Below are 15,407 nucleotides of genomic sequence, written 5' to 3' on the forward strand. Positions count from 1 at the left end.
GCATTTTGCTTTTTAATGTTATTTATTTATTTAATGATACTGTAATCGTTTTTACTCATCTTAATTTTATTGAGTACCAGTAACATAGACTTTTAATTAAGCATGAACTATAATAAGGAAAAATGCAACCAATTACAAATACCATTTTGTACATATATATATATATTATGACAAAATGACAAATAAGGTAAAAACAGTGAGATGCAAATTTAAAGAAGACCATTCATTGCTTTTGTTTCTCTTTGAGACATCAGCACATGAAGCATGATTACAAAGGGAACAAATACACATCATAACTAACTATTAAAAAGCTCTGAATGTGAAACTAGGTCTTTGAAAAAAATGCAAGTCTCTTCTTATTATAGGTGGATCTTTTGGTCTGTCCTTAAAAGTAGTTATAGTAAAAGTTAGTTCAATCACTCTTTACTAGTTTCAATTGTCTTTCCTTTTAGCCCCGAAAAGAAGTAGCCTGTAGTTCTTGCAAAATAGTATTTTGTCATTTTCCCCAAATGTGAACAAAATGCAATAAAATTGTTGACTTCAATAGAAATAATTACAAATAACAATATATAAGTCCCCAAAAACATGACAAAACGACCCTCAAAATAAACTTTCGAAGGTGAGATACATGTTTGAATTGACTACTACGACAAGACTGTGCCACGGATGCTCAACATCTAACAGGATTGTGATTGTAGCTTTTCTCACATTATACAGTTGCAGCAATGTTACTAAAACTAGCCAATTTTTAAATAAGGCCACCTACTAAAAAACTGCTTACCTTTTTCCTGATATGCCTTTTGCATGTAAATTCAGATTGTCATGAGCAAATTGTTCTATATCGCACTCTTTTACTGGTAATGAACTAATATTAATAGCTGTTGGTTTCGAAAGCGCTTGAACAGGACTATATAGTGCTTGTTCTTGAGATAAAGTTACTGCATCCAAAGAATCTGTATCTATTGAGAGCCTTGTAAGCTCGGGTTCCAATTTATTTTCGGAAATAGGTTTTTTTGCTTGAATTATCGTCATGTTTGGAATCTGATATTTGCAGAGTAGTATTGTAGTATGCAACACTATGGGCACCATAATCTAAAAATATAAATGAATCAAGTTAATAACTTTATCATATTAAATTAATAATATTCATTACCTTGTGCAGAACTGTAGTGATGTGTTAAATAATCATCATTGCTGCCAGAATGATCTGAATCTTCATTATCGGGTTCATGACCACTAAGTGATTCTTCTGATTGACTGTCTGAATGTAAGGAGTCACTATCTAAAGGATCACCCGCACTGTATGAATAACCTGTGATATATTTGTTGTTATTATAAATACCATTTGATAATGTTAATAAAAATTAACTGTTAGCTTTTATTAAGTACTGAATGTATGTTAAAAATAATTGATCCTATTTACCTGATAATTTAGCTTGCTCTAATATATAATGTTGCAAAGGCAATAAGTGTTCTTGCATTTCTAAGTCCCAATTGGAGTACAATGGTGATGTATTATTACCATTATCATGCTCAATGGTATATTTCTGTTTACTTCCATCTACCTTAACATCTAATTCAAGTTTAGATTGTATTGTATTTTTTTCCTTATTTTTCTTATCACTTTTTGAGTATTCTAAGTTGTGCTTTTCTAAATTTGGTTTACTGAGATATGGTCCTGAACTAATTTTTGACAAATAATTATCTGATGCAGTTTTTTGACTCTGCTGTCTATAACCTTCAGGAGCTGAGTTATGCTTTATCTTACTAAATGTTTCTACATCAGACTTTGTTTTGTTACGTGAATTGGAAGAATATTTAAAATAATCAGCATCAGAACTTGATGCATCTCTATCTAAAGAATATGAAGTTTTAGCACCAGTTTTATCATCAAAGTTAAATTTATCTAAATATTTCGATTGTTTTTCAACATTTTCAATATCAATGTTTTTGTCATGGAAGTACCTACTGGTAACATCTGAATTATGTTTATTACTGGAACATTTAATGTTGTATTTATCTATCCCATAATTGAGTCGGTCTATACTATTAATATTCGACTTGACAGGTTGGCACAGAGATTCAGTGGCAAGGATATAGAACTGACTAGACTAGGACGGTTTGGTTTTGTTATCTGGTTACATTTATGTTCTCCTCCTTTAGCTGCAAATTGATTTTCTATGTGGGGTACATGCCTGAAAAATTCAAACAATATCTGTTTTTTTCATTCAAAAATAAACAATTTTAGTATATATATATAATAGAATTTTGTGATATGAGTGGAACGAATATTAAATGTTAAATATGAACAATACAACACTCAGATTTTAACACACACATTATTTAATAAATATTACAGACGTTTCAAGACCATGGTATGCCTCATCTTCAGGGTAATTTCAAAACAGTAAAACTTATATACTAATACATTTTTAATATTTTAATAATTTCAAATAATAAATAATATATTAGTATATAATTTTTTCTGTTTTGAAGATGAGGCATACCACCGTCTCAAATCGTCTGTAATTATTAAATAAAGGGTGTGTTTAAAAATCTGAGTGTTGTATTGTTCATATTCAACATTTAATATATATATATATATATATATATATATATATATATAAATGTTTTATATATATATATATATATAAATAATTGTATTGACTTAAATTGTAAATATTGAATTTGAATAAAGAATCTATCTATCTATCTATCTATATATTATATAGTAATTCTACACCTGTCCTGAAAATAAACAAGTTAAACTGTAGGATTAAAAAAGAAAAGACTTTTAATCTGGCCCTGGTAGTGTTGTGACATAGTTATCTGGTACAGTAGAACTCCAATTATCCGAATTAATGGGGACCGGGACCCATTCGGATAATCAAATATCGGATAATCGGAGTTTTTTTTAAAAATTGCCATTGGAGAGAAAAAAAGTTACGTTTTGATATTGCACTATTTTTTATTGAATTAAATAAAAGAAACATGATATTTTTACATGTTTTAAATATAAATAAAATGTACTTATGTACAAGTTTAGAAATAAAAATCATTGTTTATTAAACATCTCCGTCAATGTAAGCTGTTTTAACTGTAACTTAGACCTTTTTTGGACAATTTTTTTTCTGAAAGTGATTCGGATAATCGGAGTTCGGATAATTGGAGTTGTACTGTATCAATAATATATACATAAATAGTGTGAAAAAGAAGATTACCTATTAATTTTATTGTGATCAGGACTATGTGGACTAGAATCACTAGAACTCTGGTTGGAAGTTTTTGTGCTTCTTCTACGGCTTACAGGAGTATTTTCAACAGATTTAAAATATTTCTCATGCATTGAATCATCACTGTTATCAACTCTCGAAGACATGAAACTACCAGATCGCGCCAAAGGCATTTGATTTGGACCTGTAAATTGTTAATAAGATGCAATTGATTTTCATATTCAATAAGGATAATAGTAGTATCTCTAGAATATTAAACATCTAGAGATTGTTTAAACAATACATTTGAGTTATTTTTTAGCTGACTATATTTAAAATTATAGGATTACCTATATTTGCATTTTTATACTGGTCTTTATAAGATTCCTTATGGTTTATTCCTTGCACATAGCTACCACTGGCATGTTTCTTTTTGAGTTGTGGAGTACTTGCAGAATGTGGTGGTCCACTGTGGATAAGAGGCTCATATTTAAATGCGGGTAAATTATTTGAACTTGAACTTTCTTGTAGCATTCTATAGCTAAAAAGAATTTTGATGAAATATTTCATAATAATGAATATATTTTATAATAAAAAAAAAAACTTAGATACTGAGTTTGTTTTCTTAATTTTTTTTATGAATAATTTTCTAATTGTATAATAAATCAAATAATTACATATTTATGTATAACTGTTAACTGGAATTTCAATACTTTTCAAAATAAATTCTTATGACAAAGAAATATTACCCAGTATCTGATTGTCCACGATGTCTTTGTGATGATGATGCCCCTGATGAAACACGTAAGTGGCTAGACTCTTGTAATCGCCTATAGCCATGTGCACTAGATAAACTGGAATCACTAGATCTGCCGCTATCTGTATGTTTGTGACCTGAATGTCCAACATGTGAATGACCATGTTTGCAATACCTATGTGAACTTTTTTCAGATCCACTTGCACGAGTACCATCAGGTGTGACACGATCTCTAAATAATTTAAGTTTTATTAAAGATTATTTATACATGAATTGTTTTGAGAAAACCTTTCCAATATTAAGTTTTTATAATTTATTATACTAATGTGACTAATATATGAATTAATTAATACTAATGTCACTGAAATATAGAATTCTAAATTCTAAATTCATCATAAAAGTGATATTGGTTTAACATGAAGCTAGAACATTAATAACCAAATCTAATCCTGATGTTCTGTGATCCTTTCTTAAAAAACTTCTATACCTACTGTCCTCAGTATGGATAAAATACATCATAATAACTACATGAATTCCACACCATATGAATTTTTGTGTAACACATGTAATAAACATTGTTCATCTTTTAGGCAATTCATAATTTCTTTCCAAAAAGATGTATTTTTATAAGTTAATTAAATTTTACATTATTACCTGTTGTAGCCTGATGGACTTGTAAGCATTTCACAATTCGAATCAACGCTTGAACGAGTTGTTGTAGCATCAGTCTTCATAGCACTGGTGCTACATTTTTGATCCCGTTGAGAAATCTATGAATATATGTTCATATATAAATATATATATATATATATATATATATATATAATGATAAAAATTTTAATTATTTTTAGATATACTACCTGTAAAAAGGCTTTTGAATTATGTGTTGTGCTGTCATGTTTTTCACAAGGATCAGTATTTTGTTTCAATGTTTGTAGCTTGGCAAGAGGTATGATGTCGCAATTCATAGGCCTATGCCACACGGTGCTTTGTGAAGCGGCATTGTAATAATAAAATCGACTAGTATGTACATCAAACAATTCCCACCACTGCGAACTATCTGTTCGTTTCACATTCACACCCTAAAAAATATAATAAGCTTTTACTCTATATTTCATTTTATCGTTTGTAATGAAGTTGAATTTTTACAAATAAACATTCTTGGGAGATTAAAATACTATATTTTATTTGAAAATCTGTAGTTTGTTTCATTAGCTAAAAATAACCAAGTATTACAGCTAAATCTTGTATAATGATAGTCAGACAGACACTTCTCTATTGAACTATCAAACAATTGCTATGTAAAATCACATTGACATAAAATTATAGAGAAAAGCTCTATTTTTAAAATTCTGTCTTCAGAATAATAAAAATGTATCAATATTAAATATTTGCAACTGTTAGTAGCATAACTTTCACTCTGCCTGATTACATTTAGTATAAACTTGAATAAGTACTTTCTCTCCAAAATGATATTCATAAAAGCACAAATTTTTAAATAAAATCACAATGCACAAAAGGAGACCCAAAGTCTTTGACACACTATCGAAAACATATTCACAAAATTCGAAAGTACATGGGCAAATCATAATTTTGTAGCACTTTGTCTTACTTCTGGAGGATCCCAAACACATTCTCCCGTTGTCAGATTTGCGTACATATGTTCCTTAGTTCTTGGTTCAATTATTTCAACCCACTCCATTCTAAAAAAATAAATCCAAAGCATATTATAATGAATTTAAATGAAATTGTCACGCCCAAACGGGGTGACAATTTTTATCGGGTATCGATTGTAATAAGGATATATAAAATAAAGTTTAAATACCTTTCAGATGACATTTTCATAAATTACTTAAAAATAGTTGCTTATAATAAATTATTGAATTATTGTTATACTACATAACGAACTATAATGATTAAGACATGGAAAATAGAGCCTCTCCAGTAAATAAAACATTTTTCACAAGCGCCATGTTGGATATGGAAGTAGAGCAAAACATATAAAAGCATTGAAGGCAAAGGCGAAAAATGTCCTTATACCGGTTATGAAATGAATAGTGTCAATCATAATGAAAACAGTTTGTAGTATAAAAACTATGCAAAATTTATTCATTTTATTATCTTTCAAGTCTCTACATTTATTATAAATATTGAACAAGAAGTTCCGCCAGTTTATAAATCATCTAAGCCATAAAATCTGATTTTGAGAACTGTCATTTTAGCATATTTATGCATATTTTACCCACGTACCCAACGTGGTGTGGTAAAAGATACATAGATAAATAAACATACATAGATAGTTGCATAAATACATAGATAGTTCCAAATACTTATATGTAATAGAAGTCGTTGTGAAGTGTTGCATGATCAAGTATAAACAAATGAACTTTAGAATTATCATAGCAGTTTTCATTGATGTTTTTTTGATCATTTGTATGTTGTATTAGTAGTACAAAATTTTGCTGAAATTTTATTCAAAAGTAAGTTATATCTTGCATATTATATATTTTGAGTACTAAATTGTATTCGGCAGCTAATGATTTTGAACAACAGTACTAATTAAAGCATTTAAAAATACAATTTGTTTAAAGTATCATTAGATTCTGTGTTCTCTCAATGGTGCTTTTCTTATCATTAGTCGGTTGTTTTAGAAATATACATTTTCGAGAAGAAGTAAGTTATTATATCTTGCATATTATATATTTTGAGAACTAAATTGTATTAAGCAGTTAATGGTTTTGAACAACAGTACTAATTAAAGCATTTAATACAATTTGTTCATTAGATTCTCTGTTCTTTCAATTGTGTTTTTCATTATTAGTCATTTGTTTTATGGTGCGGTCTCATTGGACGAACATTGGTGAATCCTGTTCGCAACGTGCGCGCGATTTGCTTTTGTTTGCAATAATTTTGTCATAGAAGACGAGTCATTGGATGTAAACAATTTCGCAAATTTTAATAAGAAGTGAGTTATTTATATCTTGTGTACTACATATATTAGCTTATATTTTGAGCTGAATGATATTTATCAGGTACGTTTTGAACCATAGTACTAATTAAAGCATTTAATACAATTTGTTCAAACTATGATTAGATTGTGTTTTTCAATGGTGCTTTTCTTATCATTAGTCAGTTCTTTTAGACGTACAAATTTTCGCTGAAATTTTAATAAGAAATAAGTTATTATATATTGCATATTAAATGTTTTGAGTACTAAATTGTATCAGCGGCTAATGGTTATGAACAACAGTACTAATTAAAGCATTTAATACAATTTGTTCAAATTGTTTTTTTCAATTGTTTTTTTATCATTAGTCATTTTTTTATGGTGCGTTCTCATTGGACGAACGCGCACGGCGAATCTTGCTCGCAACGTGCGCGTGGTTTGCTTTTGTTTACAATAATTTTGTCTGTGCATAGAAGACGAGTCATTAGTAAAATTTTCGCAAATTTTAATAAGAAGTGAGTTATTTATATCTTATGTATTTTATATATTAGATTATATTTTGAGCTGAAAGATATTTATCAGATACGCTTTGAACAATAGTACTAATTAAAGCATTCAATATAATTTGTGCAAAGTATCATTAAATTTTGTGTTCTTTCAATGGTGCTTTTTCATTATTAGCCAGTTGTTTTAGATGTACAAATTTTTGCTAAAATTTTAATAAGAAGTAAGTTATTATATCTTGTATATTAAATGTTTTGAGTACTAAATTCTATTCAGCAGCTAATGGATTTGAACAACAGTACCAATTAAAGCATTCAATACAATTTATTCATTAGATTCTGTATTTCAATTGTGTTTTTTATCATTAGTCTTTTGTTTTATGGTGAGTTCTCATTGGACGAACGCGCACGGCGAATCTTGTTTGCAACGTTGCGCGTGGTTTGCTTTTGTTTACAATAATTTTGTCTGCGCACTTTGCGAACAGATTCGCTGTACGGATTCGTGGATGCGTGGAATTAAGACGAGCCATTAGACGTACAAAGTTTTGCAGGAATTTTAATAAGAAGTGAGTTATTTATATCTTGTTTATTATATATATTAGCTTATATATTGAGCTGAATGATATTTATCAAGTACGTCTTGAACAATAGTACTAATTAAAGCGTTTAATATAATTTGTGCAAAGTATCACTAGATTCTATGTTCTTTCAATTGTGCTTTTATTATGATTAGTCATTTATTTCAGACGTACAAATTTTCGTTTAAATTTCAACAAGAAGTAAGTTATTATATTTTGCATATTATATGTTTTGAGTACTAAATTGTACTCAAACAGTACTAATTAAAGCATTTAATACAATTTGTTCAAAGTGTTCTTTCAATTGATTTTTATCATTAGTCATTTGTTTTATGGTGCGTTCTCATTGGACGAATGCGCACGGCGAATCCTGCTCGCAACGTGCGCGTGGTTTGCTTTTGTTTACAATATTTTTGTCTGTGCATACAAGACGAGTCATTAGTAAAATTTTCGCAAATTTTAATAAGAAATGAGTTATTTATATCTTGTGTATTTTATATATTAGCTTATATTTTGAGCTGAAAGATATTTATCAGGTACGCTTTGAACAATAGTACTAATTAAAGCATTCAATATAATTTGTGCAATGTATCATTAAATTCTGTGTTCTTTCAATGGTGCTTTTTTATCATTAGCCAGTTGTTTTAGATGTACAAATTTTCGCTAAAATTTCAATAAGAAGTAAGTTATTATATCTTGCATATTAAATGTTTTGAGTGCTAAATTCTATTCAGCGGCTAATGGATTTGAACAACAGTACCAATTAAAGCATTCAATACAATTTATTCATTAGATTCTGTATTTCAATTGTGTTTTTTATCATTAGTCTTTTGTTTTATGGTGAGTTCTCATTGGACGAACGCGCACGGCGAATCTTGCTCGCAACGTGCGCGTGGTTTGCTTTTGTTTAGAATAATTTTGTCTGCGCACTTTGCAAACAGATTCGCCGGGCGGATTCGTGCAATGGAAACAAGACATTAGATGCACAAATTTTCGCTGAAATTTTATTAAGAATTGAGTTATTTATATCTTGCGTTTTTACATATTATGTTATATTTTGAGCTGAATAATATTTATCAGTTAATAACAATGGTACTAATTAAAGCATTTAATACAGATTTTAGAATTAGCATTATTAGAATATGTTGTATTCTTTTAATGGTGCTTTCCTACCATTAGTATGCTGTTTTAGATGCAAAATTTCGATGAAACTTTGATAAGAAGTGAGTCATTTATATTTTGCACATTATATTGGGTTATATTTTTAGTAATAAATAGTAATTGTAGTAAGTCAATAATAGGTAGTAATTAGTAGAAAGTTAAGAAATAGTAGTAATTTCAGTACAATTTAGTCTGTTTTTACACGGTCTTTTTGTACACGGTTTTGATATAACACGGTTTGAATTAAAGATTTAAGTGAATTTAGCGCGTACAAACAATTTTTACTGGTCAAAGCAAATGTGAATAGCACTAATTTAGGGGAATTATTATAAAAATAAACATGAATTCTTGTTCTTGAAAATTATTCTAATTTTAATAGGTTTTAGAGATTAGGAACAAATCACCCATTTTTGTATAAGATCAATGTCTTTTTTTCCCCTTTTTTTTTACACGGCTTTTTCTGGAACCAATCTACCGTGTAAAAACAGACTTAGGTGTATATCATTAGTTTTTGTGTGCTTTTGTTGGTGTTTTTTTATCATTAGTTTATTGTTTTAGATGTAAAAATAAATAATAAGCAGTGAGTTATTTATGTATATTCATGTGATGGATTTAGAAAATAGTACTAATTCAAGCATTGAATACAGAATATTTAAGGTAATTAAATAAATATTCAATGAGTTCATCTGCTCTATTCTTTACAAAGAATAAAGCAAATGAACGTAAATACGGTCCGGAGCCGTTTTATGTTCATCACTGACAGATGTAGAGATACTTTATGCCATGCGCGATCTTAAATGTTATCTTACTGTCATTCGTACGGGCGCCATTTGTTCATGTAACAAAATTCACTCATATACAAGTTTAATCAAAATAACAAGTGAATTGCAATTATATGTCAAAATTGTCCAAGTGAAAAGTGATCCCAAACAATGTCTCTATAAATCAATTATTTAAATTATTCATGTAACATGAATCATCTTGTTTATACATCGCCAAAAGTTTTTGTATTCCTTGATATGAGTCTAAAATTTAGATGTCCAGTAATTTCCTCAGACATACTTTCATCATAACATCAAATTATGTGCTTGGTAGATTTTTACGGATCGATTCTCTACCTGTGCGGAGACACTGCAAACTGGCGCCCGTGTTACCAGTGGAATTTACAAATAAATCATCGCAAATTGCCGCAAACGATAACTGCTTTGAACAGTCAAAGGAGAAGACACCTAGGATATATTCTAGGAGTCAACAAATCGCCCTTAACCAGTCCCTTTCGCTATCACTGTCCCCTCCTATCCAAAGGAGAAGAGCTATGCCTTCTTTACGAGGAGCATATTTGAGCCTGTAAGTGATATAGATTAAGATTTCGATAATTAATTTGATATTTGATGTTTACTAGACATTTGTTTACTCGCACTCTTGCCGATATTCAAACCGACTACTTACTGACCTACCTTAATTAGCGTACATATATTATAAAATTGTATGCACACTGATGAATAAAGTAGCACATTTCAAGGAGAATGTGTGAGCAAAATATTTAAACAGATGTTACTAGAAAATAAAATAAAACAAATCGTCAATCTATTGAACCAGTTTTTAACTTCCCGTAGCGTAAGTTATTGTAATGGGCCGAAAATCGAAATTGAAATTTTTTACATTTCTCGACGTTTTGAAGGTTTCTGAACGTTTTGGCATACCTCAGAAAAAATGGATGTCTGTGTGTGTGTATGTATGTGTGGATACAAATTTCCAGTCACGTTTTAGGGCGCACGGATCAACCGATTTGAATGGTTCAAAAAACATTCGATTCCTTTTGATAGGGAAAAGAGCTGATTAGTTTTTGGCGAAGGCAGGTACAGCCGTTTCGGAAATACAAAGCAAAGAGTGCAGAAAATAGAAATCGACTTTTTGAGAGAACGGAGTATCCGATTTGAATGATTTAAAAAACATTCAATTAGTAATCGTTGAGAGAAGTGATCATTAGTTTTTGGCAAAGGCAGTCCAGCGGTTTCGGAGATACATAGCTAAATGTGCAAAAAATGGCAGTTTTTAAGAGAACGAAGCGTCCGATTTGAATGATTCAAAGAACTTTCAGCTTGTTTTAACAAAATAATTGATTTTGGAAAAAAAAATTGTATCATTTTTTTTTTTTTTTTTTTTTTGTATATCGAAAATAATTCAGATTTTATTTTTAATTCTGACTAAAATTCTAATATACTTTAATCAAATAATTTTAACTTTGCAGTTCAGTTTATATAATTCCTATGAATATTAGACAACGTTACAATATTTATAATTTGAAAACATACACTATTCCTCGAACATTTCGTTACGGTACGGGAAGTTCCAGCAATTTGTCTTAAGGCACGATGCCACCCACCCCACTAGTTACCGTTTGTATCAACTTCCTGTAGGGTAAGTTATAGTAATCGAAAAATCGAAAATGAAAATTTTTATATATCTTTACGTTTCAGAGGTTTCTGAACATTTTGGCATACATTAGAAAAAATGGATGTACGAGTATGTGTGTGTTATGTATGTATGTGCGGATACAATGTTTTCGACGATTTCAAGAACACGGATCAACCGATTTGAATTATTTGAAGAACATTCAATTTTTATTGATAAGGAGACGTGCTGATTAGTTTTTGGCAAAGGCAGATCCAGACGTTTCGGAGATACGGGGCAAAAAGTGCCAAAAATGGTTTTCAGTTTTTCAACTGAGCGCCCGATTTCAATAGATCAAAAAATATTTTATTTATATTGACCTAATGAACAAATTTTTGGGAAGACATGTGCAGCGGTTTCGGAGATCCAATGAAAATAGTAAACTAGTGGTGCATGGCATTGTGCCTTAAGGCAAATTGCTGGAACTTCCCGTATTAAAAATTACATTTTTTTAAATAAGATTAAATTTTCTTTTAGAACTCTGAAAAAAAAAATTTTTTGAGATTTTTAAAATTTTTGAAAAAAAATTGACATTTTTGAACAATTTGATTTTTTTATACTTTGAAATATTTTGGAAATTTCGAACTTTTTTTCAAAGCAATCGCGATACTATAGAAACGAAATATCGAAGCGCGTAGGCTCCGCGTTGCAGTATAACTAATAAACATTGGTACGGAACCCATAGAAAAGTAAACAAAATTTATTCTTATTATTAAAGTATCTATAAAATATGTGATAATTTGAATGCCATTTTTTAACTTTTTTTATTGGATCTCCGAAACCGCCAGACCTGCCTTTCCAAAAATTTCATCAGTTCTTTATTTCGTCCATACAAATAAAATGTTTTTTGTATAATATAAATCGGACGCTCTGTTTTGCCAAAAAATCAATTACCATTTTTGGCATTTTTTGCTCCGTATTTTCGAAAAGACCTGACTTGCCTTTGCTAAAAACTAATTAGCACGTCTCCTTATCAATACTAATAGAATGTTTTTTAACAAATCGTTTGACCCGTGTTCCTGAAATTGTCGACGAAAATTTGTATCCGCACACACACACGCATCCACTTTTTCTAAGGTATGCCAAAATGTTCAGAAGACCTTAAAACGTAAAGATATGCAAAGATTTTTATTTTTGATTTTTTCTGATTAATATAACTTACCCTACGGGAAATTAAAAAATAGTCCTTTGGCGGTCAAAAAAGATCATTAGACAAATACACATCAAATTATGAGATATTTTATAGAGACTTTAATAATAAGTGAAAATTTTGTTTACATTACATTATCTAAACACATGGTGATGATATAGAGCGCATTTAAGAAATAATAAAGTTGTGGATGTTGATGCTATTCAAACATTGATTTCTGATTTAAATGATTAAATCAAAGATCAATTTTTAAACCCTAATCTTTTGCCAAAAATATTTGGCAGGAATAAACTATTAGGATAAAGAAGTAATTTAACGCGTCATTGTTAAAGATTATTTCTAAAAGTAATTTATAGGATTTCAAAGTAATATTATTAATAAGGGATTTGATCTTGAGTTTAATACTGTACTCAAGTATGTAACGAAAAGATGCATCGTTATTTATTTTTAGAAACTCAAATGATTTATACAACCATATTTTTAACGGAATATAAAAATCTGTTTATCTTGTATTCATAAGTTATTGTACATGTTACTTCCTACAATTTTATAAACATATATTTGCACTTTCAATAAAGATTCTCTTACATTTTGCTTATCAGTTTTGATAGAGTCTCTACCATACTGCTTTCTAAAGAACCGCGTTTGATAGGAACTAGGGTTTATATAAAAACCGACATTTCAGAAAACCGGTTTTCGAATTTTAATTTTACTAAAAAACCGGTTTTAACCGGTTTTCGAATTTTATATAGAAAATAAATTTTTGCTCGAATATTCTGTAATTTATCCGCACATTTAGTGTAATTTAGAGCAGTATTTGACCGGATATATTTATTGTTTAATTTTACAAATAGTAAACAAAATTATTTTAATTTTAATTAGTAGAACTAAAGAATAATAGTTTATCTTGATTAAATAACTTTGAAAATAATTATTCGTTATTCATGCATCATTTTCACATATAAGAATAAAAATATTTTATGATAGTGAAAGAAAAGTTTTCGAATAAATAAAAATAATACATTTTTAAATAAAAATAGTTCATTAAATAAAAAAAAAAATAAAAAAATATTGGATACATGTTGATACATACTTGTTAATATCAATTTTAGTTTTAAAAACAATTAAGCTAAACTTTTATTTCTGTTCCGAGCAATTTTAATTAATTAATTTTAAACATTCTAATTGTTTTTTGTTTAATAAAATATGATTTAAAAAAATTGAGAACGTCTATCGAATTGCTACTTAAACGTGTCTTTTGTTTACTCACAAAATTTTCTGAAATTGAAAATACTCTCATACTTGCGACCAAATTATGCTTAATTGTTTTTAAAGCCTGATATAATAATTTTAAGTTTTTTGTTCTTTAATTTGTGGCTTCTAGAGTTTAAAACTCTTTTTTTTTAAGTTTGAGTAGAGGAAGTTACTTCTTCAAGAAGAAGCCACACTGATTTAAATTAATATATATACACTGGTATAAAAATCTAAATTATTATATACAAAACCTTTCTGGGAACCATTGCAGACTGATAAGATATCAAATGTTATTGAACGAATATGATTTCAAGAATCAAAACGCTTTCATCTATTTTTTATATTTGGCTATATTTTTCATTTTCCATTTATAAAGTGAAAACCGACTTTTTTCACAAAAAAAACGGTTTTTGAAAACCGACAAACCCTAATAGGAACGCATCGATTAACTAACTGCCGACGATAACATGCTGCCGGATATAACGAAACGAAGAAAACGCCTGAACTACCGAATATTTTGCAACACTATTGAACTTATTGCACCTTTTTATAAAAAAAAACTTCAACTCGAATAACAGAGGTTTTCTCATACTCTAGTATATAGAGTTTAGAATTCTAGATAATTTCTCTCCTTCAGTTTACATAAGTTATAGTTATAACTCGAAGTCTATGAATGTCTTTTCTCTGCGCCCGTAGCTAATAATTGCAAGCGAAGTATATTCGTAGCATCTTGCTATTGAACTCTATAAAGTTTGTACTCAATCTATTAATTTCTTTCAGATACTCGGGCAACCGAGTCCCGAATATTCCATCCACTGCCATTTTTAAAGAGATGTAGAATATCAAAACTTTTTAAGTATTCAAGGCACATCGTTGCCACAAATGAATACATTTGTATATACATACACATTACTTCACAAGTGGACTGTAGAAGTACCATTGTTCAAACTTTTAAAATACAATGATAATATATCTAAAGATAAATAGGGTACAGCAGAGTTTAAAGGCCTATCATTATTATTTAAAAAAATATAAAGTATATAATTTTTAATGACACTAAAGGCGAAAGACGTGTAACCAGACACTTTAATTCCGATTATCAGGATATGAACATAATTGTATCAATACCCATACCAAAAGTTTTTTTTTCTTGGGAGGCGTCCATTAATCACGTAAGCGAGTTTTTAAGGATTTTTGGACCTCCTCTCCCCCTTGGTGATATACAAAAATTACCCCCCCCCCCCCTCCCCCCACCAAAACATCACGTGTATTTTTTTAGTTAAGTAAAAAAACTGTACAATTTTAAATTTTTTTGAAATGTTTGAACTTTTTTTAAAAAATTAGTTAAAACGTGATGTCTTACTATAACCCCTACCTGCCCCACGTGATAT

General features: G+C 29.2%; 1 protein-coding gene and 1 pseudogene across 1 annotated transcript in view; one reads left to right on the forward strand and one right to left on the reverse strand.

Moving 5' to 3' along the window:
- LOC113376266 overlaps window positions 1–5,941 on the reverse strand; it is a 9,756-nt gene extending 3,815 nt beyond the window's left edge. The window contains exons 1-11 of the mRNA XM_026616174.1: window positions 5,795–5,941; window positions 5,582–5,672; window positions 4,830–5,051; window positions 4,624–4,739; window positions 3,962–4,201; window positions 3,563–3,753; window positions 3,222–3,417; window positions 2,108–2,195; window positions 1,424–2,060; window positions 1,154–1,312; window positions 782–1,076 (exon numbers count right to left, since the gene is read on the reverse strand). Coding sequence (XP_026471959.1) covers window positions 782–1,076; window positions 1,154–1,312; window positions 1,424–2,060; window positions 2,108–2,195; window positions 3,222–3,417; window positions 3,563–3,753; window positions 3,962–4,201; window positions 4,624–4,739; window positions 4,830–5,051; window positions 5,582–5,672; window positions 5,795–5,814 — 2,255 coding nt within the window. The 5' untranslated portion in view covers window positions 5,815–5,941. The remainder of the gene's footprint in view (window positions 1–781; window positions 1,077–1,153; window positions 1,313–1,423; window positions 2,061–2,107; window positions 2,196–3,221; window positions 3,418–3,562; window positions 3,754–3,961; window positions 4,202–4,623; window positions 4,740–4,829; window positions 5,052–5,581; window positions 5,673–5,794) is intronic.
- Window positions 5,942–10,088: 4,147 nt separating this feature from the next.
- The window catches only part of LOC113376437, a 23,393-nt pseudogene continuing 18,074 nt past the window's right edge, over window positions 10,089–15,407 (forward strand).

Source organism: Ctenocephalides felis, unplaced genomic scaffold, assembly GCF_003426905.1.
Source record: "Ctenocephalides felis isolate EL2017-DRISC unplaced genomic scaffold, ASM342690v1 CF-g0.4_SCAFFOLD_01886, whole genome shotgun sequence".
Classification (NCBI taxonomy): domain Eukaryota; kingdom Metazoa; phylum Arthropoda; class Insecta; order Siphonaptera; family Pulicidae; genus Ctenocephalides; species Ctenocephalides felis.